This window comes from Camelina sativa, chromosome 18 (genome assembly GCF_030686135.1).
Source record: "Camelina sativa cultivar CO46 ecotype springtype chromosome 18, ASM3068613v1".
In the NCBI taxonomy this organism is placed as follows: domain Eukaryota; kingdom Viridiplantae; phylum Streptophyta; class Magnoliopsida; order Brassicales; family Brassicaceae; genus Camelina; species Camelina sativa.
In genome coordinates this window covers 4317098-4329791 of record NC_141897.1, presented here as the reverse complement: position 1 = coordinate 4329791, position 12694 = coordinate 4317098, and the positions used below count along the sequence as shown (strand labels likewise).

Below are 12694 nucleotides of genomic sequence, written 5' to 3'. Positions count from 1 at the left end.
CAACATCCAATCGAGTCCCTAGAACATCTTCCTCTTCATTGCCTTGATACCACGATCACACTTTGCCTTTACCTGCACCACAAACACAAATTGAGATGCATGAGTATTTGATAAATACTCAGTGAGGCAATCCTCTCATCTACTGGGCTATACACACAAGCAATAAGATCTCTCATGCCACAAACAACAACAATAAAACAAACCAGTAACATGAAGAAGTGATCCGACACGATCTGGTTACTGTCAGAATGGTGTCGACCGATACCAGAAGGTGTCGACCGACACTGGACATCTGGTTTCGACCAACACCTGCTCGACACCCCCGAAACCCTAACGGTGTCGACCGACACCTCCACATGGTGTCGACCGACACTCGCTAAGTTCTCGAGTCGTCCTCGCGTTAGTGTCGACCGACACCACTATCGAGCAGTGATTTCCTTCGAACAGAACCTCCGAATCTCGCCTCCAAACTTCTTCTCTTCGTCCCACACAATCCCAGGAACGAATCCAAGCCTCATGCGCTACGAAAAACTCACAAACAACCAAAACCAAACAACACACAATATCACAGAAACAGAGATCTTAGCTTAGATAAGCCATGGTCATGCACTCACCTTAGCCAACAAAGAGATCTAAGCCCAAAGGACGAAGGTACCACCACAGAAACCTTCCCACCACGTTCCTAACCTTGGATCTTCACTCTCACAACAAGATCTCTCCAAAAACGCCTTCAAAACTCACAAACTCTCATAAGAACTCTTAGAAACTGTTTTCTCCTCTTTCTCTCTCAAAAAAAACAAATGGCGACCAAGACAACAATGAAACACGATCTAGGTTGTTTTCCCACTTAAATATCTCGGTTCAATGGTTTTTCTTAAACCAAACCAATCCAAATCGATAATTAAATCAATCTGGTCGAATCATAAATAAGTGGTGTCGACCGACACCACATGTGTGTCGATCGACACCCACCCCCAAAACGCAGAGTTTTGGTTCGCGGGTGTTACAGTAGGTACTGTCCATAAAGATGCAAGTTAGCACTTGATTGGGTTCAGGGAACAGGTGAGTTGGAGCAGGGCACTTGAAAAGTTTTGATAACCCCAACTTCTACGAGATGGGTTCATAATGCCGTTATTTTTCAAGCTAATCAACCATGAGTAAACCTTGGCTTAAGGAGAAATAACTTTGTATCACAGCTTTTATAAATGGCCCTCAATGGGATTCTAAGTGGGCCTAAATCCAGCTGGTGAGAGGAGGAGGTCAAACGGGGAACACCAATTGAGATTAGGTTTGCGCTGTCGTTAACCCTCATCTTTGTCGTCACCGGAGCAAAGCATCGGTCGGGACCTCTTTGGCAATAAGCTTTTCGAGAGCTCACAAATGAGTCTGGAGAGGTCTGATTGAAGCGCAATGAGAGGGGTGGAGACCAGAACTGGTGACAAGATACAGAGAGGAAAGGCTTCAAGGAAGACCAAGAGGGAGCCAGTTTCTTTAGATCTGAGCAAAACAGGTAGATCTGTGTCAAATTTGGAAGTTGAAGCAAAGTTGGTTAAAGGGGGTTCTCTTGGTTTTCAGGTTCTACGGAAAAAGGATGGGCCGAGTTTGGAGCGAGGTAGATTTCGTCGGAAAGCACCTCTCTCCTCTCGTCGAAGAGATTAAGCCGCCGGCAAACCTAGGTATACAAGTGATGGGATGAAACGATTGAGAAAATGGCCAGAAACAAGATGAAACAAGAAGCTTTGGGAAACAGAGTACAATTGAGAGGCAAGAGTCCCGACGCCGGCAAGCAAAGGCTTTGCTGGTGCCGGAGAGGGTGATATGAGGAGGGTTCTCGATAGTCGGGATAGAGAGAGAACTAGGGTTTTTTTCTTTACTGAATAATTTCCTGCATAAGGGTTTCTAAGACCCTAAACCCTATATATATCTCTAAAACAAGACAGGAAATACTAGTGAAAATAGGAAAAACTTTAGGGCATCTTGCAAAACTTCAGAACTTGAGAAACTTGGACTCGTCTTGCGTTGCAATTTGTGTCGATCGACACCAACATCTTAAACTTGTATCCAAGCTCACAACTTTAGCCTCAATGCTCGAATGTGTTCTAAATCCTCCTCTTTTGCTCCATTACACTCCCATTGGTGCCAATAGGTACCTAGTCATACAAATACTCAAAAACAACCTAAAAAGCAAATCAAAAGACTCAAAAATCATACTTATATCATGATTAAAAACCGTAAAAAACCATGATATATCAAGGATGCATTCTATGTGAAAATAAACTTTTTGGGTTGAAAATATTTTTACATTTATTATAAGAAAAATAGTAAAAATATTAAGGTTTATAATCATAGATCTCAGGGTCTCTTTGCAAAATAGTTTATTTTCAAAATGAATAAAATTTTTAGTATATTTACTAATTATAATTAGAAAAATAGATGAATTTGACTATTTGTGTGATATAAGAGATGTGAGATATATGAGAAAGTGGAGTATAGTATAGTGGTGTGAAATTACAAAATAGTTGTTCCACACAAGGGCATCCTTACACCTCATTTAGTGTACAATAATACAAAATAAAAATATTTTTATTTCATTCATATTTAATGTACTTTAATATATCATGGTTTTTACGGTTTTTAACCATAATATATAAGTATGTTTTAGAGTCTTTTGATTTGCTTTTTAGGGTCATTTTGAGTATTTGTAGGACTAGGTACCTATTGGCACAGATGTAATCGTAATAGAGCGAAATAGGATGATTTGAAGCACTTTAATGCATTAAGACTGAAGCTGTGAAGCTTGGAAACGATTTCAGAAGAGAGCTTCAATCAATGCTACTGTTGGAATCAGTCGACACACATTGCGACACAAGACGAGTCATGAGTTTCTCAAGTTCTGAAGTAAGTGCCCCAAAGTTTTTCTTATTTGTAATATGAGTCTTTGTCGTGTTTTAGAGATATTTATAGACTTTTTGGGTCTTGGAAATTCTTATGCTTTATTTTTGCTGCCACCTTTTGAGAGAGAGATCTAACTCATCTTGAGAGAGATCTTTTGAGAGAGAAGATTTTGAACTCTTTTTTTTAATGCAATTTATTCAGCTTATGATAAATTTTTCATTGATTATGGATGAGTTAGGGTTTAGAGTTTAGGTTTAGGGATTTCATGGAGTATTAAATTGATTGATTGCTTGGGATTCGTTATCTTTCTTGTTCTTCACTATAAGTTGTTCTTAAAGCTAGATCTTTGATTAGTCATCTGCATTTAGATCTTAGGATTATTGATTGATATGAGAATATAATTGATTTTTCTGATAAAAATCTATGGTGAGCAAAATTACTTTTTACAATGAGATTTGGATTAGTGATTTTGTGAATAATCTAAACTTGATTTTATTGCTGATTAATTCTTAGATTTTACAAAGAGATTTGGATTTTCATGTTTTTAAATTTAAATAATATTTGCATTGAAAATTTATTTATTTTATAATTGTGTTAAGAGTTTAAGAACTACTTTAATCTGAATCCTAATTAATTAATTAATTAATTTTTCCTGATTTCCTTAGAAATTCTACGAACCTAGGTTTTATTCTTATTGATCTTAAAAACTCTTTTATTTTCTGTTTCACTTTGCAATTTAAATACAACACTTCTGTTTAGCTTAATTAAAAACTAATAAATCTATTGTGTGAGTCTAGAGTCCTTAGCTTGTGGATTCGATCCCTAAATACTGCATCGATCTCTTGATTTGAAAGAGTAGCTCTAGGGTAAATTTGAGCATATCATACTTTACATCAACTATACGGATGAAAATGTATATATTTAATATGCATATGTATACTAAATGAGATGTATAAATTAAAATGTATATATTATAATTTATTTGTATACTTAATAAATTGTACGAATTACATCTGTAGACTTACTTAGTTGCACAGATGAAAATTTATGAAAACTATTTGACATAATAAAAGTAAATCATCAAACAAAATGGATATCAAATAATAGAAAAAAAATATAAAATTTTATACACCTAAAAATTTTTAGAAAGTAAAATTATATTTACTAATATTTTAGTTATTAGATCCAAGGGGTAGATAACTAAAATTAAAAAACAGTGGCATAAAATATAAATATTTATTTTTTAGATGGTAAAATTGGTTAGTGAATAAATCGCAATAGTGAATGTCTAGTTTTTGCCAATTATAAATAGTGAATTTCCTACTTTACTAATTATGTTTTGAAAATACACTAAATTGTAACTCTTCTCTAGATTCTAAACCTATAAAATTGGTCTCATAGTAACAAAAGTTTTAAAACATGCATGGAAACAAAATCAGAAATTTGATTTAAGTCCATATATAGACTCGACTCGTTGTAAGTAATGAAACAAATGGTGTCTAATGAACTGTCGAACTGATTACGATTTTGTTGTTCTCCCAAATTGTAGAGACCGATTTAACAAATAATTTCAACAATTTGAGATTTGAGTTGTCAAGGGACGAATTCTCAGATATCCTTCTAACATATATTTTTTCTTTTTTTCTTCTTCAGATTCCCTCCAACTTAAAGTTTGTCAGCAGGAATTCTTTATAATTGAACTCATCTCTTATGTGATCCCACGACTTAACATTCATTAACGGGATCATCTCTTATGTGATCCCACGACATAAGAGATGATTTAACGGTGGTGGAGGGACTTAACATTCTCAAATATCCTTATAAGCTATATATATATATATATATATATATATAAGAAAATGAACAATTTTAACCACAAAATTCTTATTTTCCCAAACCTACTACAAACACAAAAATTGATTTTAAAAGTGTAATTTTTTTTATAACTCTAATGGATTTTAAAGGAATTTTTTAGTTTAAACCAACACAAATCTAAATCTCATGATTTTAAGTGGAATTCAAGAAAATTCACCTAGAATTATTAAAATTATATGAAAACACACTCAAATCCAAATCATTTAAGTTATACCCATAAAGATTTAAGACAGACACATATCATAGATAAAATAATGGAAGATATGATGCTGAAGACGTATATATTATGTTTATATTGCTTAGTGCAAGAACATCGTCGTTCGAATTTCTAACCTTATCATGTATGTAACCAAACGAAAGGTTATGAAGATTTAATTTATTGTACTCCGTCTCTGAGGCTGAACACACCATTTCTATCTTTCAATGCTGTTAAAAATTGAAAATGAATGATCCTGCTCGAAATAGGATCGGGTAAAAGAGAAAAACATAAACTGTGTTTGCGAGGCTGTCGACCCTAATTTTCAAAGTTTGGAACCAAAATATAATAAAACTCAGAAAACTGTCTCACACATGACATAATGTATTAGTTCCTGGATTTTATTGTGGATGTACGTTACATCAAAACCAGACTCTTACGTATATTCTTTTCAATTTTATAATCAATTTCATATTGGCGTTGTTTGTTGCAGTTAACTTGAATATGAATTTAGTTGTGGATGTACGTTACATCAAAACTATAATGTAAACATTATCTAAGAACTCACGCCCATTCATGGCTTAAATATTGAAGTCATATCACATGAACAGTTATTCAATAAGGTGTAGTGTGAGCCTGTGTTGTATAATATCTAATGGATCATGTATATATATATATACAAGCTGGCCTAATAAGTCCAGTTGATGCTTTATGTCTCAGTTCAGTTTTCTTGTGCTCTTCAACTACGTGCCGTTTGGCCGAGACAAAAGCATCATACATTTTGAAAAGGAATTTTGAGAGCAACACGAGATATATGCAGCATGCTCCACATGTAGATGGCTATACACCAAGAATCATTAATGATAAGTTGATATAAACCATTTCATCAAACCGACAATATACTATTTACCAAAATAAAGTGTTTAGAGGGATACTAATATTCGTAATCGTCGACCAAAAGCAACAAAACAAAATTGGTAATGATCACAAAATATAGAATGGTATTAATATAAAATTAGTAATGACCACCATATGCCAACTTGTTCATCCCAGGCTGTCACTTAGCCATCCTTAGACTTTTGTTTCGTCCATTGATTTTTTTTCCTTTTACCACATACAATGAAACAAACACATACATGTCTACGGGTACGTGTGTACAATGTATATACATATAGCAGATGGATATAAATACATCTATATTTTTGTATTCACCGTAATGTCCACATCTTACAATCGACGAATTTAGTTATCTCTATATTAAAACAGATGCTTTAACTTGTAATTCAAATTTGCATTCGAATCTACATCTAATCATAAATACTAATATTTTCTTAATCAACTATACTAACCTTTCTTAACTTTAAACCAAAAAAGAAAAACTATACTAACCTTTTTCTGACTAAAGAAAACACCTCTTGCAAAGTATCAAAAGTGTTTTCATTATTGATCCATTTATATTTATATTTATGTGTATAATAAATTATCAAGTCATCAATTTCATTGTTTATTAGACTACTAAGTACCAACCTACCATTAATTAGTTGGGAGTTTTGTGACTAAGAGGTTTGTGTCAGTGTCGGTTGCTACTCTAAGTAAGTATACATTTACATACATAGTAAAGGCAAGATTTCAATCTTATCACTCTTCATTTTTTTGGGGGAATTGTATATAGTTTTATCTTATGAGTTATGCAACTAATTCCTCATATATATCCTAAAATATTAAAATTTCATAATGTATTTTCGGAATAGACGCAAATTATGATCACACAAAACGAATTATATATATATATATAATCCAATTTTGTCGGCAAATATTTTGTCAAAATGACGTATTAACCAATCCCATCTCATCCCAACTAAGCCACAACTCATCACTAAACATTTCTCTCATCCATATAAACCATTTAACTCCCAACCTCACTTTCCTACTAAACTCAAAACAGACATAAACTTCAAAACGCAATGGCCACCATTCATCTAACTTTAGCTCATCTCCTCCTACTTATCCTCACCGCAGCCTTCCTCTCCACAGAGATAATTGCTCAACCCGCCGCTCCCGCCCCTGACCCTGCTGGTCCCATCAACATCACCGCAATACTTGAAAAAGGCGGTCAGTTTGTTACATTTATCCGTCTTTTAAACACAACTCAGATCGGAAGCCAAATAAACATCCAACTCAACAGTTCATCTGAAGGCATGACCGTGTTAGCACCAACAGACAACGCTTTCCAAAACCTTAAACCCGGAACACTGAACAAGTTAAGCCCGGACGACCAAGTCAAGCTCATTCTTTACCATGTTAGTCCCAAATACTACACATTGGAGGATCTTCTCTCCGTAAGTAACCCGGTCAGGACTCAAGCTTCAGGTCGAGACGTTGGTGGGGTTTACGGGCTTAACTTCACCGGTCAAGGGAATCAAGTCAATGTATCTACCGGTATCGTTGAGACACGTCTCAGTACCTCATTAAGACAAGAACGTCCTCTAGCGGTTTACGTGGTTGACATGGTACTGTTGCCGGAAGAGATGTTCGGAGAACGTAAGACCTCACCAGTGGCGCCTGCTCCGAAGAAATCAAAATCCCCTGATGTCTCCGATGACTCAGACTCCTCTAAGAAAGCAGCTGCTCCGACGGAGAAGTCTGGCTCCAGTGATATGAAATCTGGATTAGGTTTTGGTCTTGGACATTGTTGTCTTGTCTTTGAAATTCCTCTTTTGAGTTTGTTTCTATATGTATGTTGATTTGTTTGTGCGGTTTGTAATAAGAAATTTATTTATCTGTTAAAATATGAATATATATAATGCATGATTTGGAAGCTGAATTAAGAGTTATATACAGTTGATTACTAGTACTCAAATGATTTAATTACCATTCTCCGTCGGAGCAGCTGCTTTCATAGAGGAGTCTGAGTCATGACCGTGTTAGCACCAAAAATGATAGTTAGCACCAAAATGGTTTAGTTCTCTGCATAACTATCATTTTTGTCAATCAAAATTGTTAGCTAAATTTAATATCTAGCTGTAAAATTTGTCTCGAATATAAAAAGACAAAACCGTTAACATTTTTTTTTATTTGTCTGAATCCAATACAAGAAAAGTGCTGTCGACATCTTGACCGTGTTAACATCTTTTTTTTACGTGTTACTCAAGCAAAATATTTATTAATGGGCTTTATAGGCCCAATAAGCCTTCTGTAAGTACATTAACCGCCATCTAGTTGTTGTTAATACATTAAAACCCTTACTTCAATCTCCGATCGTTGCTTAAACCGTGACCTTCGCCGGCGATCAAGAGCTCACTTTAGGTACGTCTCTTTCTCTCTCTGTGTCTCCTCCGACGACCGTATCGCCATTTGCCTTTTTACTTAAGTTGGTTATAATCAAAAAGCACATAGGTCAAGTCAATCTTATGAACCCTTAATTACTTAATCTCATCTCATTAGCTTTGCAAGTGATTAGCTAAAGATGCCTTCAGATTAGTATGTATACTGATTCTGGTGAATTCGAGTTTCTTACTAATGTTACTGATATGTTTATTCTATTACGTCTTATAAAAACGAAATTTTTTAATTATCTTCTAATAACTCCTGAAGATTTTGGTTAATCTGATGATGGTGTAACATTCAATTTAAGAAGCATTTTTAATAAACAATTAGTAAATCTGATTATATTTTGAAGTAATCTTTTCATTATTTCGTGTTTAATTAGGAAAAATGAATGTCAAACAAGTTCCAAACGTTCCTGGATCCCCTGCACTCTCTGCCTTGCTTAAGGTTGGTGTTATTGGTGGGCTTGGACTCTATTGCCTTGCTAACAGCATGTATAATGTCGAAGGAGGTCACCGTGCCATCGTGTTTAACCGGTTAACCGGTATCAAAGATAAGGTCTGTATTGTTTATGGAGTTATTTACTCTACTTACATCTCTCGATGCTACAAAAAAAGGTTAAGGTTTTTTTGTTGTGGTTGTTTTCAGGTTTATCCAGAGGGCACACATTTTATGATACCATGGTTTGAAAGACCAATTATCTATGATGTTCGTGCACGTCCTTACCTTGCGGATAGCCAAACTGGAAGTAATGATCTTCAAACGGTATGTGTGTGTTTGTAATAATGGCCTTTTAGTACCTATTTTGATGTTGGTCTGTGTTTTTGTTATTTGAACTTATATGCCTGATCTGTGTTTCTTGTCTATATAGATGCTTTTGTTTCTGATGCTATGTTTGGTGTTGTACAGGTTTCAATTGGGCTTAGGGTTCTTACACGTCCTATGGGAGACCGCTTGCCCGAGATTTACAGAACAGTAGGTGTGAATTACGGAGAGCGAGTTCTCCCTTCCATCATCAATGAAACACTGAAAGCAGTAGTGGCTCAGTACAATGCCAGCCAGCTCATTACACAGAGAGAAGTTAGTATCCCAGTATTCTCACTCTGATGTTCTAACTGCGACATTTTTGTGATTTGTTTGTCAAAATCCTATAATGTTTGTGCTTTCTCTCTTACAGGCTGTGAGCAGGGAGATACGCAATATTGTGACAGAGCGAGCATCTAAATTCAACATTGCTCTAGATGATGTCTCCATCACAAACCTCAGATTTGGCAAAGAGTTCACTGAAGCAATCGAGAAAAAACAAGTTGCTGCTCAGGAAGCAGAACGGGCTAAGTTTATTGTCGAAAAGGCTGAGCAAGACAAGAAAAGTGCAGTTATCCGCGCCCAGGTAATTTATCTGAATTTCTGTGACAGCATTAATTATATGTCTATCGTTTATAAGTTGTGACATACCAATGTTATGATTCACAGGGAGAAGCTAAGAGTGCTCAACTCATAGGTCAAGCTATTGCGAACAACGAAGCTTTCATCACTTTGAGGAAGATTGAAGCTGCAAGAGAGATTGCTCAGACCATAGCAAAATCGGCCAACAAGGTTTACCTAAACTCCAGCGACCTCTTACTTAACCTCCAAGCAATGAACTTGGAGCCTAGCCCTAACACGTAGAGAATAAAAAGAAGTAACTTCGCTTTGTCCCCAAAATGGCCCTTTTGCTCTTTCTCCAGATTTGTTCGTCAACAATTCTACAATTATAAGGTTTAGTTGTATCTTGTTATAGCTATTTTATGGATTCGTTTTGAGATTTGAACAGACACTTTTTATAGATAAACAAAGTAACATTCTCATTCACCTATGTTATACAAAAAGGTGCAAGTTAACAAATATATCAAATCGTGTCCAACCAAGAATCAAACTCATCTAAAACTTTGGATTTTCCAACTGATGGCGACGAAGAGGTCTGGTTCTGCTGTGGTTTAATCGATGCTGATGTACTTTCGAGCAAATCATCAAGCACATCATCAAAACCCGTTGTGTGAAGCTTTTGACCAGATGAGTTGGCTGGATTGTTGTATGGTTCTGCGCTACTATGAAAGTTGAGAAGAGAATCCAGCTCTGTCTCAAAAGCTGAGGATTTTTGGACAGAAGGATTCTGATTGGAAGTACTTGAGGCATTGGCCACCGGCTTAGGCTGAGTATGTGCTTCACTGACGTTGTTGAGGAGAAAATCTAGATCATCTTCAATCGCTGAAGATTTCACTGACTCCTCTGCGAGTATTGGTATCTCCTTAACTTGATCCAGGGACTCGGCTTCCAAGACTGATGATACCCCTTGTGCGGCGACCTTTACCTTTCTACTGGATCCTTGTTGAGCCTGCTCATTTCGCCTCGTTATCATAGATTCTGCATCTTCTTCATCACGGCTCACTTTTGATTGGGCTGTACACTGCACAACCCATAATATTGAATGTCAAACATAGAGCCTAGCGTTGATTATAAAAGTTGTCTAGATCCAGTAAGTACCAGCTCGGACAGAGGCAAAAGATCAGGTTCAATGTAGAGTCTCTCGTGCAAGTCCACTTTCTCTAGTGTTTCTGCCAGAGCATTCAAATTCAAGGAGAGGAATCCAGGCTTCACTTAAGAAGAGTGAGAGACTATTAGCAAGTTAACGACAGTGCTAAACCGAGAAAACAAGAGTATCATTACCTCCTGATATGAAGCTGATCCGTCTGCTTCCACAACAAAGTTATCATCTTCCATCCATGAAAGTATACCTTCCCTTCTAGCCGAGATCATAGATCCAACAACACGACTAAATTCATCTGCAACAATTCATAAATTTGAATACTTTGTGCCAACAACAAACAGAAACAAAGACAAACAAACATGTTCCTTTTAGATACCATACCGTGCAAAAGATCGTCTAACGATGATAAACAATCTGAACTGACATCAATCTTAGATTGAGACTCAGCTTGAGCTTCAGATATCAAAATAACATAATCAGCTCCTTTGCTTTTTGGTAGTGTAACATCCGTAGTAGTTTGGCTTATCGATGAATCCTCAGCTGCATCAAGATCATCATCATCATCATCATACCGGTCCCAATTCGAAGGGAGTGCAGAGACTCGTCGAGATTGAACCGGAGTATTGGTTTGGTTTCCTTGAAGCTTCTCCTGATTCTTCTCTGAAACTACGGGACCTTTCGGCTTATGAACCGAATGCGATTTCTTGTTGTGGTGTTGAGTATGAGCTCTTTTGGATTTAGCCAGTGATTTTGAATCCATTGCAGAGGAATTGAGCAACTGAACCAAAAATAAGAAAAATCAAAGCTTTATGAGAAATTGCAAATTGAGAAACTGAACCAAAATTAGGGTTTCTACGCCAACACATCATCGGTAAAGTTCGATTCCCAATCAAAATATTCAAAGACTAATCTAAGCAAAAGGAATCACAATAGAATGATAATAGCTAGGTTTTGTGCTTTTATAAGTGAGATCGAACAATACTTACCTGTAGAAAGGAACTAAGGAAGATCGAAGTAGCTTTGATTTTGAGGAATTTGAGAAGGAGAGTAAAGAACACGGCGCTGAGCGACGAAGAAGAAGAAGAAACAGAAACAATCGAGATTCGATAAATACGACATCGTTTCTGATCAACTGTAATTGGGCCATAAAGCCCATTATCTTACACCCTAAAAAGATTTTTTTTTTTTTTAGAGAATGCATGAAGATTTATCATTGTGTCTTTCTTTCTAGTGAAAAGAGTTGTTGTTCTTCTAGTTCTTGTAGGTAAGTTGGGTATACTGAAAACAATATTTCGAGACTTAAAGATGAGGGTTCCATTTTAAAGTGTTCATTTGGATGTTCTTCTTTAGTGATGGTGCAATTTAGAACGTTTAGTTTGGAGTTTGGACTAGGGGTGGATAAGACCAATACGGTTTAAGGTTTGGTTTTGATTCAATTTTTTTGGTTTTTCAATTGTTATATAAAAGTATAAAACCATTGGTTGTTTGGTGTTCTTTTTAGTTTTAAAACTAACTTTTAACATATAAATAAATGAATATGTTATTTATTGTCAAAATTATTATTAAAAAGATGTATATCTAGTTTGATAATAAGTATATATAAAATTAAAACTATAATTAAGTGAATTTTGGTTTATTTAGTTGCGGTTTATTTTTTTGTCCACTCCTAGTCTTTTTAAACTAATAAGGCAATGATATTCATGCAAGAAAAAAAGAAATTTTCCTACGATTGGTATGAAAAAAAAAAAGAAATGTTCCTACGATTGGCATGAAAGCTTATTATATTCTTTTTCTTGGGAAAGATTGGTGATTGCAAGCATGACATTTACAATGTTTCAAGCATTTGGGAAACGCTTTGGCACAAAGCTTCATAT

The 12694-nt window shown here is 35.6% G+C and overlaps 2 protein-coding genes and 1 pseudogene across 3 annotated transcripts; 2 read left to right on the top strand and 1 right to left on the bottom strand.

Annotated features, from left to right (window-relative positions):
• Positions 1–6835: 6835 nt before the first annotated feature.
• On the top strand, positions 6836–7790 carry LOC104760529 (fasciclin-like arabinogalactan protein 9 pseudogene; annotated as a pseudogene).
• Positions 7791–8218: 428 nt separating this feature from the next.
• On the top strand, positions 8219–9076 carry LOC104725027 (prohibitin-7, mitochondrial). Its single transcript, XM_087497713.1, has 3 exons — positions 8219–8272; positions 8676–8851; positions 8942–9076. Exons 2-3 carry the CDS (start codon positions 8681–8683, stop codon positions 9074–9076), a joined length of 306 nt encoding a protein of 101 aa, XP_087353839.1. The 5' UTR covers positions 8219–8272; positions 8676–8680.
• Positions 9077–10089: 1013 nt separating this feature from the next.
• Positions 10090–12049, bottom strand: LOC104760528 (protein ECERIFERUM 16). 2 transcript variants are annotated; one of them, XR_015588509.1, is made up of 5 exons: positions 11807–11931; positions 11202–11598; positions 11000–11115; positions 10817–10929; positions 10090–10739 (listed from the first exon to the last, which is right to left on the bottom strand). XR_015588509.1 is itself a non-coding variant. In XM_010483471.3 (5 exons), the coding sequence occupies exons 2-5, from the start codon at positions 11578–11580 to the stop codon at positions 10182–10184; spliced, it is 1161 nt and encodes a 386-aa protein (XP_010481773.1). In that variant the 5' UTR covers positions 11581–11598; positions 11807–12049; the 3' UTR covers positions 10090–10181. The 2 variants fall into 2 exon arrangements, 1 of the variants encoding a protein (XP_010481773.1); XM_010483471.3 differs by having other exon boundaries at positions 10817–10924; positions 11807–12049.
• Between the last annotated feature and the right edge of the window lie 645 nt (positions 12050–12694).

What these genes read in the sequence shown, in the direction of transcription:
- LOC104725027 (XM_087497713.1), top strand. Translation starts at nt 8,681, where the DNA reads ATGAATGTCAAACAAGTTCCAAACGTTCCTGGATCCCCTGCACTCTCT. An exon ending in TAACCGGTATCAAAGATAAG is followed by an intron (nt 8,852 to 8,941) that starts GTCTGTATTGTT and finishes GGTTGTTTTCAG; the next exon opens with GTTTATCCAGAGGGCACACA.
- LOC104760528 (XM_010483471.3), bottom strand. Translation starts at nt 11,580, where the DNA reads ATGGATTCAAAATCACTGGCTAAATCCAAAAGAGCTCATACTCAACAC. An exon ending in GTTAGACGATCTTTTGCACG is followed by an intron (nt 11,116 to 11,201) that starts GTATGGTATCTA and finishes GAATTGTTGCAG; the next exon opens with ATGAATTTAGTCGTGTTGTT. An exon ending in TTTTGCCTCTGTCCGAGCTG is followed by an intron (nt 10,740 to 10,816) that starts GTACTTACTGGA and finishes TGGGTTGTGCAG; the next exon opens with TGTACAGCCCAATCAAAAGT.